Source organism: Diceros bicornis, chromosome 22 (assembly GCF_020826845.1).
Source record: "Diceros bicornis minor isolate mBicDic1 chromosome 22, mDicBic1.mat.cur, whole genome shotgun sequence".
In the NCBI taxonomy this organism is placed as follows: domain Eukaryota; kingdom Metazoa; phylum Chordata; class Mammalia; order Perissodactyla; family Rhinocerotidae; genus Diceros; species Diceros bicornis.
Window position 1 is genome coordinate 29,125,389 of NC_080761.1, and position 26,013 is coordinate 29,151,401.

Sequence of the window (26,013 nt, forward strand, 5' to 3'; positions counted from 1 at the left end):
TGTACTCACATCGACATGGGCCAAACCAGCACTACCTCAGAAATGAGCTCAATAAGAGCAGATAGTTATGTCAGTGTCAGAACAACTGAGAGTATTAGATCTTTAAACAAATGTTCTAAATAGTGTATCTGAACTGAGAAAATTTAGTTGACATGTAATCTTTTTAAAAAGTCATGTAATTTTAATCTCTCTAGAACTTAAAGATTTTCTGTAACAGAAGCAAAGATTGGGTCTTTTTCAGTGGAGATACATCCCTAAGTACCATTTTGTTGGCTTGTTTTTACATATCACAATAAATAAGATACAATAATCCTCTCAAAAAATGTAACATAGTGTATAATAATAGGTAGCATATTAACAATTTTTCTTCTTGATCATACAAGGAGATAATAAGAAAGTACCTTTTGATATTAAAACCATGTCATATTACTGTATATTAAAGTCAAAATTTCTGCAGAGAAAAAAGAAAGAAACTAACAATGCCAATAAAGGTCATATCTATGCTATAAAATTTACCCAGAAGACAAAGTACTCATCTTTGACTGAAAAATGCTGATGCAGTTTTTTTTTTAAATAGCTATCCTAATGACTGAAATGGAGATCATTGTGGTTTTGATTTGCATTTCACTAATGATTAATGATGTTGAGCATCTTTTAATGTGCAATTTATTGGCCATTTGTGTATCTTCTTTGGTGAACTGTCTATTTAACTCCTTTGCCAATTTATCAGGTTGTTTTTTGTTGTTGAGTTGTAGGAGTTCTTTATATATTCTGGATATTAACCCTTTATCAGATACATAATTTGCAAGTCTTTTTTCCCATTCTATGGGTTGCCATTTTACTCTGTTGATTGTGTCCTGTGATGCACAAAAGTTTTTAATTTTGATGTATTCCAGTTTATCTATTTTTACTTTTCATGTCATAGCCAAGAAATCATTGCCAATCCAGTGTCATGAAGCTTTTTTCTTGTGTTTTCTTCTAAGTGTTTTATAGTTTTAGCTCTTATGTTTAGGTCTTTGATTCATTTTGAGTTAATTTTTGTGTGTGTGTGTGAGGAAGATCAGCCCTGAGCCAACATTGATGCCAATCCTCCTCTTTTTTGCTGAGGAAGATTGGCCCTAGGCTAACATCTGTGCCCATCATCCTCTACTTTATATATGGGATGCCGACACAGCATGGCTTGACAAGTGGTGCATCAGTGCGCGCCCGGGATCCTAACCTGAGAACCCTCGGGCCTCCGAAGCAGAGCGTGTGTGCTTAACTGCTGCACCACTGGGCCGGCTCCTTGAGTTAATTTTTCTGTATGGTGTAAGGTAAGGGTCCAATTTCATTTTTTTGCATATAGATTTCCAGTTTTCCCAACACCATTTGTTAAAAAGAGTGTCTTTTCCCCACTGAGTGATCTTGGGGCACCCTTGTCAAAAATCATTTGACTATATATATGAGAGTTTATTTCTGAGTTCTCTATTTTATTCCATTGGTCTGTATGTTTGTCTTTATGCCAGTACCACACTGTTTTGATTGCTGTGGCTTTTGTAGTAAGTTTTGAAATCAGGAAGTGTGAGATCTTAACTTTGATGTTCTTTTTCAAAACTGTTTTGGCTATTTGGTGTCCTTTGAGATTCCACACGATTTTTAGGATGAGTTTTCTATTTCTGCAAAAATCATCGTTGGGATTTTGATAGGAATTGCATTAAATCTATAGATTGCTTTGGGTAGGTGTAGTATCCTCTTAGGTGGATTATATTATCTCATTTTATCCATACAATTTTGTGAGGTAGGTACTTTTTCTCATTTTAAGTGTGTGGAAACTGAAGTTTAGCAAGATACAATAAACTCCCAAGTCCCACATGTAGAAAGAAGAGATGCTGGAATTTAAACTTATGCAGTCTAACTGCAGTGCCAGAGTTGATAACCATTTCACTATGCTGCCATTCACAGCTTTTAAAGTAGCAATAAACTAGGTAAGCTTTCTACAGTGATCCATGGTTATATTTCCCAGGTGGCAAGATGACAAAATCATTTCAGTTCCCAGTAGAAGTTATTTGAATATATTTTTAGTTGGATTACTACATTCTGTCCTCCAAAAAAAAGAATTTAAGTGCACAACAATTTGATAAAATGTTGAAAGGAAGTCTTTGTAGAAGGAGCAATGTAAGGGGTAATACTGCCTTTTGCTAGATAATGAGAGAACGTTGAAAGTAGACGAACTTAAAAAAAGCTTGGAGTGGATGGCCTTTGCTTCAGAGTACTCTGCCAAAGTATAATGAAGTATTATTTAATTTGGACACTCTGAAGTCTAGGCATAACTCTGGTGGCTTGAGGAACTGAACCATGTTTTCCAAAGTCACTATAATATTTGCTAGATGAAAGAGGATTACTGGAATGCAAGAAGAGGATCAGAGATTTAAATGAAACCATGCATTTTACAGCTGAGGAAGCTGAAGCCAAAGAAATTACTCTAACTTGCCCACATCACAGATCTGGTCAAGAGCAAAGCCAAGCTAGAGCCCAGGTCTTCTGACTCTGATTGATGCTCTTTATACTACAACATGCTAAATTACCCTATTTTTAAAGAAATGAGACTAGGGTATAAACCATAAACTTTACCAATTTAATCTTTTAACAAATCTTTTGAAGGCCTGCAGTGAACAAGACACTATGTTAACACTGTTGGTGAACAAAGATGTTCAGATATATCCTCAAGGGATTTTTAGTTGAGAAGGGACTTTAGAAAGCATTACAAAGACAACTTGCAAATATCTAGGAAAACAACAACATTAAGTAGCAACACATGTCTAAAAGGAAGTTACTTCTGATGAATTTGCAGTAGAGGAAAATAAGTGAAAACTGGAAGCAGATGAGTTATGCATAAAATTGCAAATACCTATTTAATATATTTGAATTCAATCAATAACCTGGGAAATGTTAACCTAGAACCAAGGTTGCAAAACTATTTTGTATGATGATGAATGACCTGGAGAATTACACCAAGTAAAGCCAAAGATAAAACTATTTTTCACAGCTATCAGTTCAGAACTCTCAGGCAGAACTCTCTCTATTTTCTCCGCAAAACTGCCTCCCTTCCTGATGTACTGATTCATAAAAATGACACCACAATTCTCTTAAGTCATTAAAGCTTGGAACCCCTGAGTAAAAACCTTTGATTTTTGTTTTTATCTCTTGCACTCTCTTTCCATTCTTCCTTCTCACTGTCTCCTTCATCAATTTCTTTTGTACTCCCTTATAATTTGATGTCTAGACCAGTGTAATAACCTTAATTAGTCTTCCTCCCTTCTCTCATTAGTCCTGCATATCAGTGTCAGGTTGTTCTTCCAATAGCAGTTTTAAGCATGTCACTCTTAAAAGCTTTCCACCTCTCCCCATTTCCTAGAGGATAAAGTCCAACACCCTAGACTGTCGCCAGAGGCAGAGCGTGATTTTAACATCAAAAGTAAAGGAATCTGGGGTAGGGACTGTGTTGTTGGTTGGAGAGGAAGAAAGTACTTTTTAAAAATTTTTATTTAACTTTGACTACCTTTAGTTCTTTGACTGCCTTTCCCACCTGTCTCCTAGTATTACTTTCATACTGCTTTCACTGGCATCTTTTCATCATAATCTTAACAACTTTATGTCAACATATTTTAAATTATTGAAAAAGTACCACTTTTCAGGAGGTACTTTTCAGGAGCTTCATAAATTAGGCTTTTGTCTGTCATTCCAAGACCTTCAAAACATGTCCCAACTGCCTTGCCTAGATTTATCTCCCACCACTCCTCAATAATTTTCCAGTCCAGCCACATTGGTTTATTTGCCGTTCATTCCCTGAAAGTATCTTGTAGCTTGGACTAGAGAGGTGTGGATAGAAATGGAAAGAAGTAGAAAAGTATGCTACTGATGGATTGAATGGAAGGGATAAGAGAAAGGAACAAATCAAGGATATCTCTTTGGTTTTGGTTTTAGCAACTAGATGGGTGGTTGAGCTATTTACTTATGTGGGAGAGGGGAGAGCTTAGACAGAATTCCATTTTGGACATGTTAAATTTGAGATGCCTATCAGATATCCAAGTAGAGATGTCACATAGGTAGTCATTTAAAATAATGCATGTAGTTAAAGTAGCTTAAGGAAGTGTTGGGAGAGAAAGGAAGCAAGTAGAGGATCAGGACTTGAGACAATCTAACATTTAGAGGTTAGATTCAGGATGAGTCAGCAAGGAAAGACAAAGAGTGGTCAGTGAAGTAAAAGGAAAACAAGGTTAGTGGTGTTTCTTGAAAGCAAGAAAAAAATGTGACTAAAGTAGGAGAAAGTAGTCAACTGTGTTGAATGTTATTTACTGAAGGACCAAGTAATAGGAGCACTGTGAACTGACCATTGTAATTGGGTGCAGTGAACTGATGAGTAAGTTCAATATAGTTGGAGGACAGCTTCCAGACTGGATCAGGTTGAAAAAGTTATAAGGTTGGGAAGCTTCGAGACAGCAAATGTAGACTACTGTTTTGAGAAGTTTAGCCATGAAGGGGAGCAGGAAAATAAGGTGATAGCTTAATGTGTGCATGAAGACAGTATTCTTTTAAGTTGAGAAATATTACACCACATTTATATGCTGATGGGGTGAGCCATAGAGAAAGAGACTGATGATATCGGGGAGAGAACTATAAAAGGAGTGAAATTTTGAATGAGATCCTGAGCACAAGAGAGAAATGAGTCTTTAGTAGATTAGGGACACTTCTACAATTCTACCTAGAGGGAAGATGGTAAAATGGGGTAAATTCAGGTAGGTTTGTAGATTTGGTAGTGGAAACATGAAGAGCATTTTCCTCTGATTAACTCTATTTTCTCACTGAAGTTTGAAGTGAAATTACTGGCTGACTGGTAATTTGATGGTACATCCATGTCTGGTTTGATTACTATTTCCTTAACAATGAAGCTGAGACTTCTGCTTGTGGCTGTGATGGAGTAAGTTGGACCAGATCTGCTTTTCCCCTACGAGCAACTAGAGAGCTGGACAAAACATTAAACACCTAAATTCAGACACTGGATAATAAGCAAGATTGTGATCCCTAGGAGAGTGGAAACAAATGAGGTGAGCCTTATGATAGTGCCAACAATAGAAGCTATCTAAACTGAAGCACAAAGAGAAGACAAAAAACAGCCTCACTGACCTGTGGGATGCTATCAGGCAGTGTAACATCTGTGTATTGGAGTGTCCCAGAATAAAAAGGAGAGGAAAATTAAGAAATTATTTGAATGACTGAAATTTTTCTAAATTCCAAACAATAAACCCACAAACTCAACAGGATCACAAACGCTAACAATTAACAATTCTCCATTACAGTAAAGCCACACCAAGGTACATTATAAACTGTTAACTTAGAGTTATATAAAATATCCTCCAAAGTAGACTTTCAGAAAATCAAAAGCTGAGAGAATTCATCATCATAACCTTATTTATGCTACAAGAACTAATAAAAGAAGTTCTTCAGAAAGAAAATTATACCACTTTGAAACTTGGTTCTACAATAAAAGAATAAGGAGAGCCAGATAGTGAATATGAGGGCAAATACAAAGTGTTTTCTTTGTTCTTTTTGATTTCCTTAAAAGATAATTGCAATGTTCAGAGCCATGCATCCCCCTCCCTCCAGTGCTTCTCTCTTCCCTCATCCCACCTCTTCCCCCACCCTAGTGGCCATAGCCATTCTTGGTGTCCCCTATGTGTGATGGCATCTCATCATGGCAGACCATAGAGATAAGGAGGTTCAAGACACGACAAAAAAGGTGCTGGAGCACAAGAAGATCAATAGCTGTCTTAAACAGTTAAGGGAACAATTAAAATTGCTTATCAATCAGTATGAAAAGTCTGAAAATGGGTAGATTGTGGGTGAAGTACTTAAGGAATTAATTGAAGAAAAATTCATCGTTAAAGCTACAAATGGGCCAAGATATGTTGTAGATCGTTATTGTCAGCTTGAAAAAAGTAAGCCAGGAACAAGAGTTGGTTTGGATATAATTACACTGATATTTTTAAAGATCCACTGGTTTACAGCATGTCTCATAAGGACACAAAATATTTCTTTTTCTGAGATTGGGGCAGGGGATGGGGGGTATCAGCACAGATCAGAGAATGAAGAGAGGTAATAGAACTACCTCTTAACAAACCTAGAATTATTCCAATGTAGGGATAATACCTCTCAAAGGCTGTTTGTTATATGGACCACCAGTTATAGGAAAAACACTAATAGCAAGAGCTATTGTTAGCCAGCTGGACTGCAATTTCTTAAATGTTGTATCTAGTTCTGTAGACAAGTACATTGGTGAAAAGGTGCTCATCTGATCAGAGAAATGTCTAATTATGCCAGGGATCATCAGCTATGCATCATTTTAATGGGTAAAATAGATACCATTGGTGAATACTGGTTTTCTGAAAGTATTTCAGTTGATAGATTCACAGGACTTGAAAAGAGTTACTCAATCAAATGGATGGATATAATATTCTGTATAGAGTTAAAATGATCATGGTTACAAACATATACAATGGATCCTGCTTTGCTGTCTTCAGGTAAATAGAAAAAATATATATTGATTTATTTATAAGCAAGATTAGATATATTGAAAGTCCATAGAGGTATTATTACAAAGCATGACAAAATAGATTATTAAAAGCAATTATGAAGCTTTCAGATGGCTTTAATGGAGCTGACATGTTTGCACTCAAGCAGGTATATTGTAAAATTCATGCTGATCATGACTTTGTAGTGTAGAAAGACTTCATGAAAGCCATCAGAAGTGGCTTATTTTAAGAAGCTAGAGCCTAAAATGGACTGTAAACCTGGATTCTGAGAAGCTAGAGTCTAAATTGGACTATGGATTTTTGATGACTACATGACAGATAGTGGCTTAATGTAAAAATCAACTGAAGAAGACGTATGCAATGCCAATAATCTCATTAAAAGTATATGAACAAAAAAAGATAATTGTTTAAAACGATATAAATGTATTGTGTGGTTTATAATAGATGTAGAAGTAAAAGATATAACAAACAGCAGAAAAGACAGGAAGGGGAAATTGAAGTGTACTGTTAAAAGGGACTTACACTGCATGTGAAGTGATATAATTTGAAGGTAATCTGTGATAAAGATGCATATTGTAAACCCTAGAGCAACCACTAAATATCAAAATTAAAGAGAAATAGCTAAGTAACCAATAGAAGAGATAAAATGGAATTATAAAAAAAGTTCAACCCAATAGAATGCAAGGAGAAAAAGGAACAGAGATCAGATGGGACAAATAAAAAATAGCAGGAGTGTAGATTTAAACCCAAACCATATTGATAATTACATTAATCAATGACCTAACCATTCCAAATAAAAGGCATATATTGTCAAAATCAATGAGAAAGCAAGAACCAACTACATGCTGTTTACAAGGAACCAATTTTAAATATAAAGATGAAGATAGGTTAGAAATAGAAGGGTGAAAAATTATATGATGGAAACCTTAATAAAGTTGGAGTGGCTATCTTAATATCAAGAATATTATCAGTGACAAAGGTAAACATAATAACCAAAGGATCAATTCATCAAGAAGACATGACATGCACCTAGTAACAATTTTGAAATACATGAAGAATTATAAATAAATAACTGACCTAATATGACAGACACATGCAGAATTATAGACATTTCGACACTTTTCTCTCGCTAATTGACAGAACAAGAAGACAGCAAGATCAGTAAAGATATAGAACATTGAACACAGCCAACCAACTTGACCTAACTGACATTTATAGAACACTCTACCAAACAATAGCAGAATATACATTCATTTCAAGTACACATGGAATAATCATGAAGATGTAGCATATGCTGGGCCATAAGACAATTCTCAAGAAATTTTAAAAGATTAAAATAATATTCTTCTCTGTCAACAACATAATTCAAGTTAGAAATTAATAAAACAGATCTGGTAAATGCTGTGAAACACAGGAAATTTTAAAAACAACCTATGGGTCAAAGAAATAATATCAGAGAAAATAGAAAATATTTAGTAATGAATGAAAATGAAAATATCTTTACAGTTAAAGTTGTCATTAGAGTGAAATTTATAGAGAGACGTCAAGATGGCAGCATAAGCAGACACTGAACTCACCTACTCCCACGGACATAGCCAATTTACTACTACTCGTGGAAAAATTACCCCTGAGAGAGAACTGAAAACTGGATAAGAGGAACTCTTGCAACAAACAACAATCCTAATTGAGGTGGAAGATGCAGAAATTCCCTTCTGGAGAGAAAAAACACCACCTTCACAAGCTGCAGTGCCTCATGGCCGCCCGGGAGCAGCCCAAAGGTACGCAGCCCTCCCTGGAGGAGCAGGGCCCAAGCCAGGGAGTGCTCCCGCTGTAGGCATTTTGTGGACCCAGCACAATCAAGACGAGTGGCATAATATCTGACTTTGCCAGCTACTAAAACATTGGAGAGTACCCCCAGAAAAGCTGGTTCACAAAGAAATTAAAACCTGCCCTTAAAGGGCCGACGCGCAAACTTACCCGTTTCAGAAAGCAACCGAAAATCACCAGAAAGAAAGGTGCATAGCCCTTTGGTGAAAAGAGACTCACCTGATAGGTTCCGAGTGCATCTTAGTGAGAGGTGAGACCTCTCCAGGGACTGGGACATTGGTGGCGGCCCTTGTTGTGGGCTGGTGCGGGCATGCTGACACAGACACTGGCAGACACCATTGGAGTTCTCCATGGGGCCTGCTAGCCCAGGATCTGCCCCACCCACTAGAGCACCAATGTAATCCAGTTCAGCCAGGGCAGGCAGCCCACCCTAGGGACTAGCCCAACCCAACAACAAGCCCTCCGGCAGCTTGTGGGCCTGCATAGATAAGTGACTGGATTCTCTGCAGCCTGGTGACTGGGCCCACTTCAGTGGGGCAGGACGTGTGCAAGGAGTGGGTGGAGAGTGTGGGGCTCCCCCCTTGGAGAGACTGGGTCCACTTTAGGAGGTCAGGGCATGCACACGGGGAAGGACTGGGTTGACTGTATGTGTGGACCTGTGGGCAGCGGAGCTCATCAGCTGCAGAAGACTTCTGCTTCTCAAAGACCCACATAGGGGCTTTGCCCCACCTTCCAAAGCCTGAAACAATTGGGTGCTCCCATGTCTGGGGCCAGCCCGACCCAGTTGCAATCCTCAGAGAGCTGACAAGAGACCTAAAGGCTGGAGGCTTATAGCAATTGTAAGCCCCTGAGCCTAACAACCTGCCATGCTGGGGGCCTACTCACTTAAAAGAAATACTGCAACACAAATGTGGTATTAGAACTTGCAGCCAACTGTGCTGGGGCTCCCCACACCTGATAAAGAGACTGAAGGGCCCACAACAACTACAAGCAACTGAGCATTACAACAGCTGGCCAGGAGCATAGCTCAGCCTCCCTGGGCACCTACAGGGAGAGCAACCACGCCACAACAGAAGGACACACGTAGCCCACATAGGAGTCACTCCTGGAACATTCAGAACTGAGGGAAGCACACTGAGGGCCTCATAAGGCATCACTTAGATAAGGTCACCTCTTCAAGAGCAGGAGACGTAGTTGACCTACCTAATACATAGACACAAGCACAGGGAAAGAGGCAAAATGAGGAGGCAAAGGAATATATTACAAGTAAGGGAACAGGAAAAAAAGACAGAAAAGGAACTAAGTGAAACAGAAATGAGCAACCTACCTGACAGAGAGTTCAAACAAAGAGTGTTAAGAATGCTCACTGATCTTGGGAGAAGAATGGATGAACTCAGTGAGAATGTCAACAAAGAAATGGAAGATATAAAAAATAACCAATCAGAAATGAAGAATACAATACTGGAAATGAAAAGTTCACTAGAGGGACTCAAAAGCAGAGTAGAGGATACAGAAGAACGGACCTGAAAGCTTGATGAAAGACTAGAAGAATTCACCCACGCTGAATAGGTAAAATAAAAAACAATTAAAAAGAGTGAGGACAGTCTAAGGGACCTCTGGGACAACATCAAGTGCACTAACATCCATGTTATAGGTGTCCCAGAAGGAGAAGAGCGAGACAGAGAATCTGTTTGAAGAAATAATAGATGAAAACTTCCCTAACCTAAGGAAAGAAACAGACATCCAGGTACAGGGAGCACAGAGAGCACCAAACAAGATAAACTCAAAGAGGCCCACACCAGGACACATCATAATTAAAATGTCCGGAATTAAAGATAAAGAGAGAATCCTAAAAGCCGCAAGAGAGAGACAAATTACATACAAAGGAAACTCCATAAGGCTATCAGCTGACTTCTCAGCAGAAACCTTATAGGCTAGAAGAGAACGGCACAATATATTTAAAGTGCTAAAAGGAAAAATCTTACAGCCAAGAATACTCTACCCGACAAGGTTATCATTCAAAATGGAAGGAGAGATAAAAAGTTTCCCAGACAAGCAAAAATTAAAGGAGTTTGTCAACAAGAAACCAGTGCTACAAGAAATGCTAAAGGGACTTATTTAAGGGGAAAAGAGAAGACCACAAATAGGAAAAATTATCTATTTCCATGATAAGAGGGTAATGGATACAAATACACAAAAAAGAGGTTAGATATGATATCAAAAACATAAAATGTGGGAGGAGGGGAGTTAAAGAGTAGGGCTTTCAGACAGAGGTCAACCTAAAGAGACCATCAACTCTGTATATGGACCCTATGGTAATCACAAGCCAGAAACCTATAATAAATACACAAAAAACTAAGAGAAAGGAACCCAAACATAATACTAAAGAAAGCCATCAAACCACAAGGGAAGAGAGCAAGAGAAGAAGAAAGGATCAGAGAAGGACTACTAAAACACTGAGAAAAAAAAGTTAAAAAATGGCAGTAAGTACATACTTATCAATAGCTACTTTAAACGTCAATGGACTAAATGCTCCAATTAAAAGGCATAGGGTGGCTGATTGGATAAAAAAATAAGACCCATATATATGCTGCATACAAGAGACACACTTCAGACCTAAAGACACTCACAAACTGAAAGTGAAGGGATGGAAAAAGATACTCCACACAAATGGCAATGAAAAGAAAGCTGGGGTAGCAATAATCATATCAGACAAAATAGACTTCAAAACAAAAACTGTAAAAAGAGACAAAGAAGGGCATTACATAATGATCAAGGGAACAATCCAACAAGAGGATATAACATTTGTAAATATCTATGCACCCAACATAGGAACACCTAAATATATAAAGCAATTATTAACAGATATAAAAGAGAAATAGACAGTAACACGATAATATTAGAGGACTTTAACACTCCACTTACAGCAATGGATAGATCATCCAAACAGAAGATCAATAAGGAAATATTGGCCTTAAATGACACACTAGAACAGATGGACCTAGTAGATATATACAGAACATTCCATCCAAAAAGCGAAGAATAAATGTTCTTTTCAAATGCACATGGAACTTTCTACAGGATTGATCACATATTAGGCCACAAAACAAGTCTACATAAATTTAAGAAGACTGAAATAATACCAAGCATCTTTTCTGACCACAACGGTATGAAACTAGAAATCAACTATAGGAAGAAAATCAGAAAAGCCACAAATATGTGAAGATTAAACAAAATGCTACTGAACAATGATTGGGTCAATGAAGAAATCAAAGGAGAAATCAAAATATACCTGGAGACAAATGTAAATGAAAATACAACATGCCAGAATTTATGGGATACAGCAAAAGCAGTTCTAAGAGGGAAGTTTATAGCAATACAGGACTATCTCAACAAACAAGAAAAATCTCAAATAAACAATCTAACAATGCACCTAAAGGAACTGGAAAAAGAAGAACAAAGCCCAAAATCAGTAGAAGAAGGAAATAATAAAAATCAGAGCACAAATAAATGAAATACAGACTAAAGAAACAATAGAAAAAAATTAATAAAACCAAGAGCTGGTTCTTTGAAAAGATAAACAAAATTGACAAACCTTTAGCTAAACTCACCAAGAAAAAAAGAGAGAAGGCTCAGATAAGTAAAATCAGAAATGAAAGAGGAGAAATTACAATGGACACCTCAGAAAAACAAAAGATTATAAGAGAATACTATGAAAAGCTATCTGCCAACAAATTGGATAATCTGGAAGAAATGGATAAATTCTTAGAATCATACACCCTTCCAAAACTGAATCAAGAAGATTTTATCTGAGGAATATAAAATTAGTTTAATCTTCAAAAAAAATCAATGAAATTCATCATGTTAACAGAATAAAGGAGAAAACCCATATAATCATCTCAACATACGCAAAAAAAAGCATGGGACAATATTCAACACTCACTCATGATAAAAACTTACAGCAAACTGGGAATAGAAGGGAACTTGTTCAACCAGATAAAGTGCATCTACAAAAATCAAGCTACCATCATACTTAATGGTGAAAAAATCAATCCTTTCCTCCTAGGATTGGAACAAGGCAAGGATATCCACTCTCTAGTCAACATTGTACTGGAGGTTCTAGGCAATGCAATGAGGCAAGGAAAAAGAAATAAAAGACATCATATTGGAAAGGAAGAAATAAAACTGTCTCTACCCATAGATGACATGATTATTTATGTAGAAAATCCTAAGCAATCTACAAAACAAAACAAGCTACTAGACCTATAAGTGAACTTACAATATTGTAGGATACATGGCCTACTTATGAAAATTTACTATTTCTATATACTAGCAACAATTAGAAAATAAAATTATTAAAAATACCACTTAAAGGGCCAGTCTGGTGGCATAGTGAGTAAGTTCTCGCGCTCCGCTTCTGGCAGCCCAGGGTTCGCAGGTTCACATCCCAGGTGTGGACCTGCACACCACTTATCAAGCCACGCTGTGGCAGGCATCCCACATAAAGTGGAGGAAGATGGGCACAGATGTTAGCCTAGGGCCAATCTTCCTCAGCCAAAAAAAAAAAAAAACACACCTACAAAATATTGCTGAAATTAAAGACCAAAAAAATGGAGAGACATACCATGTTCATGGATGAGAAAACTCAATTATCCCCAAATTGATCTGTAGATTCAATGCAGTTCCAATCATAATCCCAGCAGAATTTTATAAAAATTAACAAGATGGTTTTAAAATTTATATGGAAATACAAAGGACCAAGAATAGCCAATACAATTTTGAAAAAGACAAATGTTGGAAGACTTACACTACCTGATTTCAAGACTTTAATATAAGGCTAGACTAATCAAGACAGTGTGATATTGGCATAAAGAAAATGTATAAATTAATGGAACAGAATAGAGTATCAGAAATAAATCCACTCATATGTATGGTCAATTGATTTTTGAAAGACATGCCAAGGTGATTGGATGAAAGAACAGTCTACAATAAATGGGCTGGAACTACTGGTTAGCCATTTGGAAAAAATAAACCTTGGCCTCTATTTTCACCATACACAAAAATGAACTCAAATGGATCATAGACCTAACAGAAAAGCTAAAACTATAAAACTTCTAGAAGAAAACTTGGGAGAATATCTTAAACTTGGAAAAGGCAAAGATTTGTTAGATATAAAATGCAAAATATCACTAATTATAAGAGAAAAATTGATAAATTGAAGTTCATCAAAATTAAAAACTTCTTAAAGATATTGTTAAAGAAAGGAAAAAGCAAGTCACATAGTGGCAGAAAATATGTGCATTTCATATATCTGACAAAGAACTTGTATCAAGAATTAAGATGTCTTACAATTCATTAATTAAAAAAACGAATTAAAAATGGGCAAAAGAGGTTCAACATCATTAGTCATCAGAGAAATGCAAATTATAACCACAATGAGATAGCACAACACTCACTAGAATAGCTAAAATTAAAAAGACTGATAATACTAAGTATTGGTGAGGAAATGGAGCATTTGGAGCTCACTTTGGAAAACAATTTGACAATTTCTTACAAAGTTAAATTTATACTTACCATATGCCACAGCTTTGCTGCTCCCACATATTTACCAAGAGAAATAAAAACATGTCTACACCAAAAAATTGTACATGAATATTCATAGAAGCTTTATTCTAATACAATGGAATGCTATGCAAAAATTAAAAGGAAGAAAACACTGATTCATGCAACAACACTGAGGTATCTCAAAAATCTTATGCTAAGTAAAATTAGCCAGACACAAGAGTATGTACCATATGACTCCATTTACATTAAATTCTAGAAAAGGAAAGACTTATCTATATTGATGGTGGTTACCTGGGTCAGGATTGACTGCAAACACGCAAGCCACTACTGCCACTACTAATCATTTGGAGTTTCCATTTAATATGAAACTGATTTACCTTCATCCTTGCCCTAAACCAATTCAAAACCACTTTCTGAACTACTGTCAGCAGCTTTATCATTCAAGCCCACTCAAAAAAACAGAAACCACATCAAGTATTTTAACAGAAAATTTAATATAAAGAGTTAGACTCATATTAGAGGACTGAAAAGGAAAAAAATCAAACACGAAGGTAATACAGAGATAAAAAAAACTTTACGAAGCAGCTACCACGCCTAAACAAAAGAAAAAAGCCGAAGTTATCAAAACCTAAAAGCTTGGAAAAAAGGCACCCATGGAGCTGGGACCCTGATCTCTCAGGAGAATGTGCTGCCCAGCTGATGCTTGTACCATAGGAGCTTGGTGGAGGGCCCCCACAGAGATGGAACTCAGACCTTTGAGCAAGGGCATCTGTCAGCTGGTGTTGGTATTTCTGAGGGAAGGTGATGAAGCTGCTTATGGAAGTTAAGGATAAAATGAAACAAACTGCCACTACCAGCAGAAATGCTGCCGAGTGATACTGAAAGAAATAGGGAACAAAAAGGGAAGGAGTCCCCTCTAGTGCCCCACTGGCAGAACCTCACAAGAAGCCAGCTAGTAAAGGAACAGTGTGGTTTACGGGATCCAAGTCCCAGCATCAAAAAGCAGAATAAAGAACAGGAGATTTGGGGCCTAGAGCCAATAGATTACTAATCAACAGAGATGCTAAACAAAGTAGAGGGCAAATAAATGAACTTCAAACAAAAATGTATGCATAATTTCTGCTCATGATTTTATTCACATCAGTATTGAACAAGATGCTAGGATTAGAATCTTGGTCCAGCTCTACTGCTAACTAGCAAGTAACTTAACATGAAGGAGCCTCAACAAGTCGCTTAATACCAAAGTATCTCATCTTTCATTCATTTTTTTTGCTTCAGGATTGCTCTAAGAAGTCCATAAGAAAAATGAGTGTTCTATCCAAATGCACAAAATCATTGTTAGCATAATTATAAATATTAATAGACAGGCACTAAGCCAAAAAGCAAATACACCCTAACATACAAATTAGTAAAGTGTGTAGGGAAGTATATAGCTGTGCAAATAACACGCTTTGTTAATCTCATGATTTTCTAATTTGGACTTTTGATGTGTATATATTAGTAAACCAATAAGCTTTTTATTTTTTCAGCATTCATTTTTTTTTTTGTGAGGAAGATTAGCCCTGAGCTAACATCTGTTGCCAATCCTCCTCTTTTTGCTGAGGAAGATTGGCCTTGGGCTAACATCCGTGCCCATCTTCCTCTACTTTATATGGGACACCGCCACAGCATGGCTTAACAAGTGGTGCATCAGTCTGCGTGCAGGATCCAGGCCTGCAAACCCCGGGCCGCCCACCACAGGGGAGCGTGTGAACTTAACTGCTATGCCACCTGGCCGGCCCCTATTCTTAAACTACAAGTACAGACCTATAATTCTTCAAACTGGCTCAAGTGCATCACTGTATTTTGGCTTAAGCATAGACAATTATCAATGGTGCATTTTCATCTAACACCTAGCAGACATACTTCACCACTCAACCACGATATAATCTATTATTTTGTTTCTAAACAGGAGGCTCCCTATATTTAGAAAGATAACTGAATGTAGACTGTAGCCTGGAACTGGTAAAAAAAAAATTCAAACAAATTTATTAATGCATTGTAAGTGTACATGATGTAGATACATGCGGGAAAGAACCTTTGTCCTAAGAAATAACAGAGCCAAATAGGAATAAAAAATTTAATTGAAAAGAACATTATAGTACATATTTGGGGAAGAAACTAGAGAAAGATTTCAAATGATGCTTATTCCCTAATTAATGGTGGAAAGTAGGAATTCCACTTTGGATTCTTTGGATTAAGTTTTGCTCTAATTTGTAGCGTTAAAAACATTTCATGTGTGGACATAAAGTGGAAAAATACACCAAAAACTTAGTGTTGTAACATCTATATTGAGTTGAGAGATGCAAGCACATAAATAGCAGGGTTTCAAAAATATGCATATAGTGACTCTATTACCAGTGGTTCTCGGCCTTTAACTTACTTCAGAATGACCTGGAGGGCCTGTAAAAACGCAGATCGCTGAGCCCCATACCCAGAGTTCCTGATTCAACAGTTCTGGGGTGGGACCTTAGAACTGCATTTCTAACAAGTTTCGAGGTGATAGTAATGCTTCTAGCTTGGTCAGCACTCTATTCTGACCAAGCCAGAATAGAGTGACACATTATATCAGCACCTTCAAAGCAAAGAGAGAATACCTTGGAGAGATTTTACAACCTAAAGACATTCAATGAACTTTCTTTAAATCCTCAATAGAAACTGTGAAAAGATTTCTGACCAGTTACTATAATAAAACTCAAGGAATTAAAAGTCTACCTACCATTACAGTATAAGAACTCCTACTAGGAGTGGTAGTTGGTTAGTGATTTTTAAGTTGGTGGGACAGATGTATTGGCATACTGTAGTGGCCCTAATAGTCATGGGCATCAGCCTGTATGTCATATACATGGAATGCAGAACATTCCATAATCCATTTAAATGCAGCTTAAGAGAGTTTCCACCATAATGACAAGAATGAAGAGGTAATTCTTAGACATACACATGGATCATACCAGTAACATCTGGTAACATCTTCTTCAAATATAAAAATACATGAAAAATAGGGGTCACCAAAGGAAATACTGAGATTCCTATTACCACCAAAAAGTATTGTCAAGTGCTTGCAAGTACATTCAGATGTTGTTTACAGCAGAGAACCTACAAGGACAACTACCAAAAAAATAAACTAAAATATATTAAGCTTTTATTAAGTTAGTATAATTTCTATGATGGCTAGTATATCTCAGTCACAACTGATGATCCTTTTTGCTTTAAGTTTTTATAATCAATATATGGAAGGCATGCAATCCTAAGTTCTTCTTTTGTACATCCTTTAAGACAACATTTTTCTGAGTATCCTCTGCGTTTTCTTTGGGGACGATTCCCCCAAAACAAATTGCTTAAGATTTTAATTTTGTTTGTATTTTTCTTCTGAAATTCTACAGTCTCTTCAATATATGAATTGATATCTTGTGAGGAGGAAAATTTTCTTGTCGTATCAGGTGGCAAGTTGGCCTTTTTATACCGATACTCAGGCAGTGACAGCATCTCCAAACTATTTATTGCTTCTTCCTGAGAGGCAGAAGTAAGGACTGTTGAGAGACAAGAAAAATATCCTACTTTATTAAAATCTTCCTTTAGCTGAAAATTTAATCAAATACTGGAATACTAAAGTCAGATAATTGTTAAAAAACAAGTAATCACATTTTAAATAATAAAATGGTTATTCAAAAGCAATACATATTTTTAACTAAAATAGTTGTAAGTAGTGTTTTCCTATAAAAAGGCTTAGAAACCTTTGTACATTTTTAAGCAAAAAACTTGTTTTATAGAGATATCATTCACGTCATGAAATTTAGCATTTTAAAATATACAATTCCGTGTTTTTTTTTAGTACAAGGTTGTGTAACCATCACCACTATCTAATTCCAGAAAATTTCTATCACCCCTCCTCAAAAAAAATCCCATACCCATTAGCAGTCACTCCCATTTCCCTCTTCCTCTAACCCCTGGCAACCACTAATCTACTCCCCATTTCTAAGGATTTGCCTATTCTGGAAATGAAATCATACCATATGTGGCCATTTGTGTCTGGTTTCTTTCACTTAGCATAATGTTTTCAAGGTTCATCCATGTTGTAGCATGCATCAGTCCCTTATTCCTCTTACGGCTGAACAGTTTTCCATTGTACGGATATACCACATTTTATTTATCCATTTATCAGTTGATAGAAATTTGGGTTGTTTCCACTTTTTGGATATTATAAATAGTGCTGCTATGAACATTCACATACAAGCTTTTGTGTGAACGTATGTTTTCAATTCTCTTGGGTATATACCTAGGTGTAGAACTGCTGGATCATATGGTAAATTTGTTTAACTTTTTGAGGAACCACCAAACTGTTTTCCACAGCGGCTGCACCATTTTACAATCTCACCACTGGTATACTAGGGTTCCAATTGCTCTACATCCTCACCAACACTTGATATTTTCCACTTGCTGATTATAACCATCCTAATGGATGTGAAGTGGTATCCCATTGTGGTTTTGATTTGCATTTACCTAATCACTAATGATGTTGAGCATCTTTTCATGTGCTTATTGTATATTCTCTTGTAGGAACGTCTATTCAAATCATTTGCCCATTTTTTAATCAAGCTCTTTGTCTTTTTATGCACATTTTATAATTAAGTGGTTTAGTAAAAGCCATTTTGTTCTTCGTTGAAATATAAAGAATTGGAGAAGTGATATGCTCAATGAACTGATTGTTACTATTATACTGCTCTTAACTGTCTCAGTATTATTGGAAAGAAATGGAACTAACTCCAGAAGGTAATTATTTGGAGGCTTGTTGGATTTCCATCATTGCCCTTGCCCATCTACACTCCCTTCTAGGAGGATATATTTGCCTACAGCCACTGTACCGCCAGCCCTTAGGCAGCCATGTTCTGAACCATGTGACTCCACCCTATAGCCACAGTTGAACAGACTGAAGGTTGGCACCTGACCCCACAAAAACCAATGTACTACAGTGGCCAGCAAGTCATGCCATGTGAAAAAATGAGCTGGCCCAATCAGATTTCCTCTCTTTGAAATTAGAATTAAGAAGTAATGAGAAAAAGATGAGTTAGTGAAAACCAAACTGAAAGGATACTATGAGGCTTCTTATGACAAGCTAAAGTCATAAAGGAACATAAACACTAGAGGCGAAAAGATTCAGAAAGAGAGAGAAGGTGGTTTTTAGAGCTGATATAATTCCTCAGGCTTTCAAGATCCATTTATAGATCTTGTTTTTATAATAACTAACCCCCCTTTTTCTTGAGGTTATTTTCTTGAATCACTGTCCCTTGCAGTTAGAGTCCTATTAGAATACTCCTTAATCTTTGCATTTAATAAATGCCTAAGCTGAACTGTGCAATATTAAAATGTTAGGATAGATATTAAAGAGACAGCAGCAAATAAATAAGTCATCCAAGACAGATAAATATGTGATCAATTAAAATGTGTCATGATTAACAGAGTAAATCGAAGGGAAAAAGTGAATTAGGTCATCTAGGCAGGATGAAGAAAGGGCTTCCTGGATGAGATGTGCCACATTCTGTCACTTTAAGGGGAAAAGGCAGACATTAAGAAGGAAACTTTTTCATAAATGAAGACAATTAGGGACTAATTAATGGAAACTACATATCAAATTGGAGAGAGAATTTAAAGGGAAATAAGCTGTACTCATGAGGAAACAAGAAAGGTTAAAAATGAGTACTTAAATCAATGAATTTGAAAAAGAGCCCCAAAAAAGTAAAAAGGAAAGAGAGCAATAAAATACAGAACCAAAACAATATAAAGGTTTAGAAAACCAAAAGTTGGTTCTTTTAAAAAGGATTAATAAAAGAGATAGAACTCTAGCCAGACTAACCAAGAAAAAACAAAGATGAAAATGAACAAAATACAGTAGGAAAAAAAGAACTACAGATATAACTGAGTTTTCTTAAAATAAATGAGTATTATAAATGTTTATACATTTAAAAATCAAGATGAAATGGATGAATTCATAGGAAAAAAAAGATGTTTTAATAGGCACATGGAGACACAGAAAACTTAAACATACCAACAATATTCAAAGAAATTAAAAGGGTAGTCAGTTATCACTTCCCAAAAAAGACAGACACAGATGATTTCAAAGGTAGGTTCTACCTACTTTTCAAGAACAGTAAATAATAATCATATACAAGTTATTCCAGGAAAAGAGCAAAAGCTGCTCAGATTATTTTATGAAGCTAGCATAACCTTTACTCCAAAACTACGTAAGAACAATATGAAATTAAAAAAAAGTATAGGCCTATTTCACTTACAAATGTTTATTTGAAAGTCCTAAATATGATATTAGTTAACTGAATCCACATATGTATTTTACAAATATATTAAGAAAGAGTTTATCCCAGAAATGCAAGGATAGGTCAAGATCACAAACTCTATCAATGCAATTTACCATATTAATAGACTCTCATCCTCAGTTTCAGCTGGTTTTGCTTTATACTGTATGAGAAAATTGAAGCAATCAGAAGGGAATTTGCATTTGCTCTCTTCATCATTTTTTCACTCATCTCTTAATATCTGTACCCATATATTCTGCCTTCCTATCTATTTCCATAGGTGAACTATCCACGCAAAGCCAGTTCCTCCACTTATGGACTAGATCTCATATCCTCTTGCGTACTCCAGGACATCACTCCAGCAATGCTCCTCTATATCCTTCATCATCAATTTTTCACTTCCACTGAATCACTCCTATCAGCAAACATATATGTTATTTCTCCCATGTAAAAAAAACCAAAACCCACTTCTCTTGGCCCTTTTTACCCTGCCAGTTACCATCCCATTTCTTTTCTCCCCTCTGTAGCAAAACTCCTTGATAGAGTTTTCTATATTTACTAATTCATTTCTCTTCTCTCATTCTGTCTTAAGCCCACTCTAATCAGGCTTTTGTTCCATCACTCCACCAAAACTTCTCTTCTCAAGGTCACGAATGACCTTTATATTGCTAAATTCAACAGCTAATTCTCCTCTTATTTGATTTATCAAAACACACTTCTTGATACACTTTCTTCACTTGGTTTCCAGGACACCACATTCACTCCTCTTCCTACCTGACCATTTGCCCCTTTTCTATCTGCTTTGCAAGTACCTCCTCTTCAACTTTTTAATGCTGGTGTCTCCCAGGGCTCAGGCCTTGGTACTCTTTTCTATTTATACTTACTCTCTTGGTGATCTCATCTAGTCTTATGGCTCAAAAAATCATTTATATACCTATGACTCCTAAATTTCTAACTTCAAGCAAGATTTTTCTTCCAAACTCCAGATTCATAAATCCTACTTCCTACTCAACCTCTCCACTTCGATGTCTCAAACTCAACATGTTTAAAACTCCACCTGAACTTTTCAAACTCAACATGTCCAAAACTGAACCACCGATATTGTCTTCCAAACCTGTTCCATTTGAGGCCTTCCTTATCTCAGTTGGCAGCAAACCCATCCTTCCAGGTATTCAAAGCAAAAAGTTTGGAATCACATTTTTTTTTAACAATTGCAGTCATTTTTGATTTCTCTTTTTTCTCAAATCTCACATAAAATCTACCTGAATATATCTACAATATAACAATTTTCACTACTTCCACTGTTACCATCCTCATCCAGCTGCTATCATCTCTAATATCCTCCCTAACAGGTCTCTCAGCTTCTACTCTTGCCTCCCTATAGTCTATCCTCAACACAGTAGCCAGAGTGATCCCTTTAAAATGTCAGTTACATCACTACTCTGCTCAAAAATCTGTAATGACTCTTTGCATCACTCAGAGTAAAAGCCAAAGACCCTTAAAATAGGGTCTAAAAGACCCTATTTTATCTGGCCTGCCCGTTACCTCTCTGACCTTACCTTCTACTACTTCCGCCTCACTCTCTCAGCTCCAGCTGGCCTCCTTGCTGTTCCCTGTATACACAAGGCAGAAGTGTATGTGCTCTGCTCTTTCCTCTACCTAAACACTCTTTCTCCAGATATCTACTTGGTTAACTTCTTTACCTTCTCCTTTCTCAAATCTTACCTTTTCAATGAGGCCTACCTTGATCACACTATTTAATACTATACCCCACCCTCCAACCCCCTGCAGTCTTGATCTCCTTTATCCTGTTTCACTTATTGTTTTTCTATGGCATTATTACCTTCTAATATTTACTTATTTATTATGTTTATTACTTATGCAAGCTCCATGAGGCCAGGGATCTTTGTCTGTTTTGTTTACTGATATATCCCAAGGGTCTAGAGCAGCGCCTGGCACTTAGCAGGTACCCAATAAATATTTGCTGAATTAATTCATAAAAGAGAAAAATCACATGATTATGCAAAAGGATGCCCAAAAAAAGGCCTTAATAAAGTTCAGCCCTATTTATAATGATTAAATAGTACCTCTTAGCAGCTTCCTTATCTTGACAAAGGCTATACAGCATAAATTTCTCTAATGGAGAAATTTAAATGCATTCCCCTTTAAAACTGGGGACAAGACAAAACATCCCACTATCACCACTACTTAACAGTACTAGAGGACCTGGCCAATGCTATAAGAAAAATAAAAGAAGACTGGTATAAGGTTTAGAAAGGAAGTGACAGAACTATCATTTGTAAATGATAGAAAAATCTACAGAAACAAACTGTTAGAACTATTAAGATAGTTCAGCATAATTACTGGATAAAGATCAACCTATAAAAATCAATTACATTTCTCTAACCTACAATCACTAACTAGAAAATACAATTAACAAGTATTTACAATAGTAACAAAAACAAAGTATTAAGCATTAACTTAACCAACAATAAAGTCTTGATAGAGAAAACTTTAAAATGCTAATAATAGATGCGTTTGGTTGGAATGACTTTGTTAAAAACATGTCAATTCTCTTCAAATTAATCTACATATTCCATGTATCCCAATTAAAATTCCAGATGGATTTTTAAAAAAGCAATTCAATAAGCTTACTTTTAAATATATATGGAAGAATAAAGATTAAGGATTAGCTTAGTCAATCTTACAGGGAAAAAAATAAACACTGGAGACTTGCCCTCCCCAATATATGACATCCTACAGAGTCACAGTATTAAACAGTGTAGTAATGGTACAAGGTCAAACAAAAAGACCAATTAAATAGAATAGGAAGCTCAGACAAACTTAATAAACAATAAAGGTGGCTCTATAAATCAATGAGAAAAGAATGATTGTTTAGTAGATTGTGTTGAGAAAACTAGCTTCTTACGTAGACAAAAAACTAAGACTTAGTGAGAAAACTAAGCGAGTATCTCTAGCCAGAACAGAACCAAAAATGGGCCCTAGAAGAATTAAGGACCTAATGGGAAACGTAAGACTATAACGTTAACAGAGGGACAGAAAAGGACCTCTAAAACAAAATTTCAAAAGTATGAACAATGAGGCAAAACACTCATTGCCTAATTATATAAAATCAGGGCTTTCTGTTAAACAACACCAATAGACAGATGATAGAATAGGACATATTTGCAATATCTAAAATCAACAACTAATTACTACTGTACCTAGATTTCGAATAACTCTTACAAAAAAACTGGAAAATAACAATTCCAACAAAAAATGGACAATTAACAGGACAGATTAAATATCATCTTTCCTGATAGATTAATAGTTTCTAAAATTTTAATACAAATTCATATTGATAACCTAAATCCATTTTTCATTCTTCCATATATTTTAAAACAACTATGGCTGTACTGCCACATGATATTTCCACTTCAGCAAAGTGCCCTTTACATAGTTTACATACTCCCATGGTAACATGTTTAATGAGTATGACAATTCTGAAATATTGTCAGATAAGTTTTTATTTCCTACAAATCTCGTTTCACTGCAGCTTCCTCCTCATTGTTAATGACATTTATTCCTCCAGGGGAGTGTGAACAACACCTGGAAAAACAGTCTCTTTTTCAAGGAAAGGAATTCTAAGCTCTTTTTAAATAAAAAACTCAAGCTTGGACGTCTGAAGGTAAAATTTTGTCTATAGTATAGGTAGTGAGAGCACAGCATTTGATTTGAGGGAAATGCCCACCCAACATGAAGTAGAAAGGGAAGGTCCTCCTTGTATTTCTGGGAGAAAAGAATAAGGAAGACATAGAGAGGTGAACTAGACCCTTGTTACTCAAAAAGCGTTATCCAACTAGCAGCATCAGCATCACCCCGGAGCTTGTAAAACTGTAGACTCTCAGGCCCCACCCCAAACTTACCAAATTGGAATCTGTATATTAACAGTATTCCCCAGGTGATTCATATGCACATTAAAGTGTGAGAATCACTGAACTAATAGTATAAGTGGAAGACTTTGGGGAGAGACACTTCATTACAAGAACAGGATAAAGTGAGTTTATATGTTGGTAGGTTTGATGGTGGAAAATGATCAAGATTCAGTCTGATGGTTTCTATTGTTTCTGCCTTTAAAAGTTTCCATTCCCTTAGCAGTAATCTTTTTCATTCATTCATTTAAAAAGAAGTTAATAGGGGCCTCTAATGTACTTTTGTCACAGTCTTGAAATTCTCAAAATTTTCTCTCTGAACTTGTTAAGTGAAGTGTTAAGTATGTGAACTTTTAAGTCAAGTCTGATGGGACAACGGACCATGTGTGTGAGCAGAGGAGAAACGCACAAAAAAGGAAAAAAGCTTTATTTATTTAGTGAGGAAGATCAGGCCTGAGCTAACATCCATGCTAATCCTCTTCTTTTTGCTGAGAAGACGGCTCTGAGCTAACATCTATTGCCAATCGTCCTCCTTCCCCCGCCCCCAAGCCCCAGTAGATAGTTGTATGTCATAGTTGCACATCCTTCTAGTTGCTGTGTGTGGGACGGGGCCTCTGCATGGCCGGAGAAGCGGGAGAAGCGGTGCGTCGTTGCGTGCCTGGGATCTGAACCCCGGCCACCAGTAGCCGAGCGCGCGCACTTAACCGCTAAGCCACAGGACGGCCTGGAAAAAAAGCTTTCTATTTTAGTATTTTTAACTTTCCTGCGTTTTAAACAAGGGGCCCTGTGTTTTTATCTTGCACTGGGCCGGGCCAATTATGTAGCCAGTCCTGACGGTAGTCAAACAGAACTATGTGTTGGATGCTGTGGTAGACGGAGAATGGAGTGAGGAGCTATGAAACGGTCAGCAATGACTTCACAGGGAAAACGATACCCAAGTTGGGCTTTGAAGGACAAAATGGAGTTTGTCAGGTGACAAGGGTACTCCAGAAAGGGAAAGCTAGGAAAGAGCAGCATTCCTACATAAATGTGTAGACTTATATGTGCACTTATTTCCTCTAAGTTCGAAAAAAAAAAAAGTTTCATAGAAGTTTTGTATATCGTCGATTTACTGGTTTATAAAAATTTTTATTTACCTGTGTACTAGGCACAAATTCCACTTCCTGGAGAACTCACCCCCTGGGAGAGCAGATTTAGGGATAAGAAATGTACAGAGATGAACAAACAAGCCTTTGGTTTAGATTTTTACCTGGGTTTGTGCCTCTCCCCCAGACCGGGAAAGCGGTTTGGGAGCTTTCCAAGCGGTCGGGGATGAAGGTGTCAACCCTCTCGGTGGCCTGGGAGAGCAGCGGTGTCGGAGTTTCCTCCTCGAACTGGCTCCAGCTAGCATTGCCACAGAGTTTGACTATTTCTTTCAGTAGGTGCCTGCCGCACAGCTTTCTGGCTCTGTTGATGTCGCTTAGCTGAACGGAAAACGCGACCAGCGGGAGGCCGAGCAACAGCAGACACACGTCGGAGAGCCGCGGCATCCCTAGGCGCCCCCAGCCAGGTCCACCAAGCTCCCGTTGTAACCGCCGTTGGCTCCCGCGCCCGGCGCGCACGCGCACCTGGCGGTCCTTTTGAGCGCTTGCGGACCTCGCGAGAACTCCAAGGCGACCCCGCCTGGGCTTACCGCGCTCCCGGGGGCTCTCAGAGCGTCGTAGGCAGCGAGCCTTAGTTCTTAAAATGACTGATTCATTTTTCTTGCCTTCTTCACTAGGGAGACTCATCAAA

General features: G+C 37.0%; 1 protein-coding gene and 1 pseudogene across 1 annotated transcript; one reads left to right on the forward strand and one right to left on the reverse strand.

Moving 5' to 3' along the window:
• Nucleotides 1-1,030: 1,030 nt before the first annotated feature.
• On the forward strand, nt 1,031-7,400 carry LOC131420044 (26S proteasome regulatory subunit 10B-like; annotated as a pseudogene).
• Nucleotides 7,401-14,296: 6,896 nt separating this feature from the next.
• Nucleotides 14,297-25,796, reverse strand: INSL6 (insulin like 6). Its single transcript, XM_058565753.1, has 2 exons — nt 25,490-25,796; nt 14,297-17,530 (listed from the first exon to the last, which is right to left on the reverse strand). The coding sequence occupies exons 1-2, from the start codon at nt 25,767-25,769 to the stop codon at nt 17,172-17,174; spliced, it is 639 nt and encodes a 212-aa protein (XP_058421736.1). The 5' UTR covers nt 25,770-25,796; the 3' UTR covers nt 14,297-17,171.
• Between the last annotated feature and the right edge of the window lie 217 nt (nt 25,797-26,013).

Bases quoted from the DNA above. Each gene is read 5' to 3' on its own strand.
- INSL6 (XM_058565753.1), bottom strand. From the start codon at position 25,769: ATGCCGCGGCTCTCCGACGTGTGTCTGCTGTTGCTCGGCCTCCCGCTG. The intron at 17,531-25,489 runs GTAAAAATCTAA...GTCTCTCAACAG, and splicing joins GGGGAGAGGCACAAACCCAG to TCCTTACTTCTGCCTCTCAG.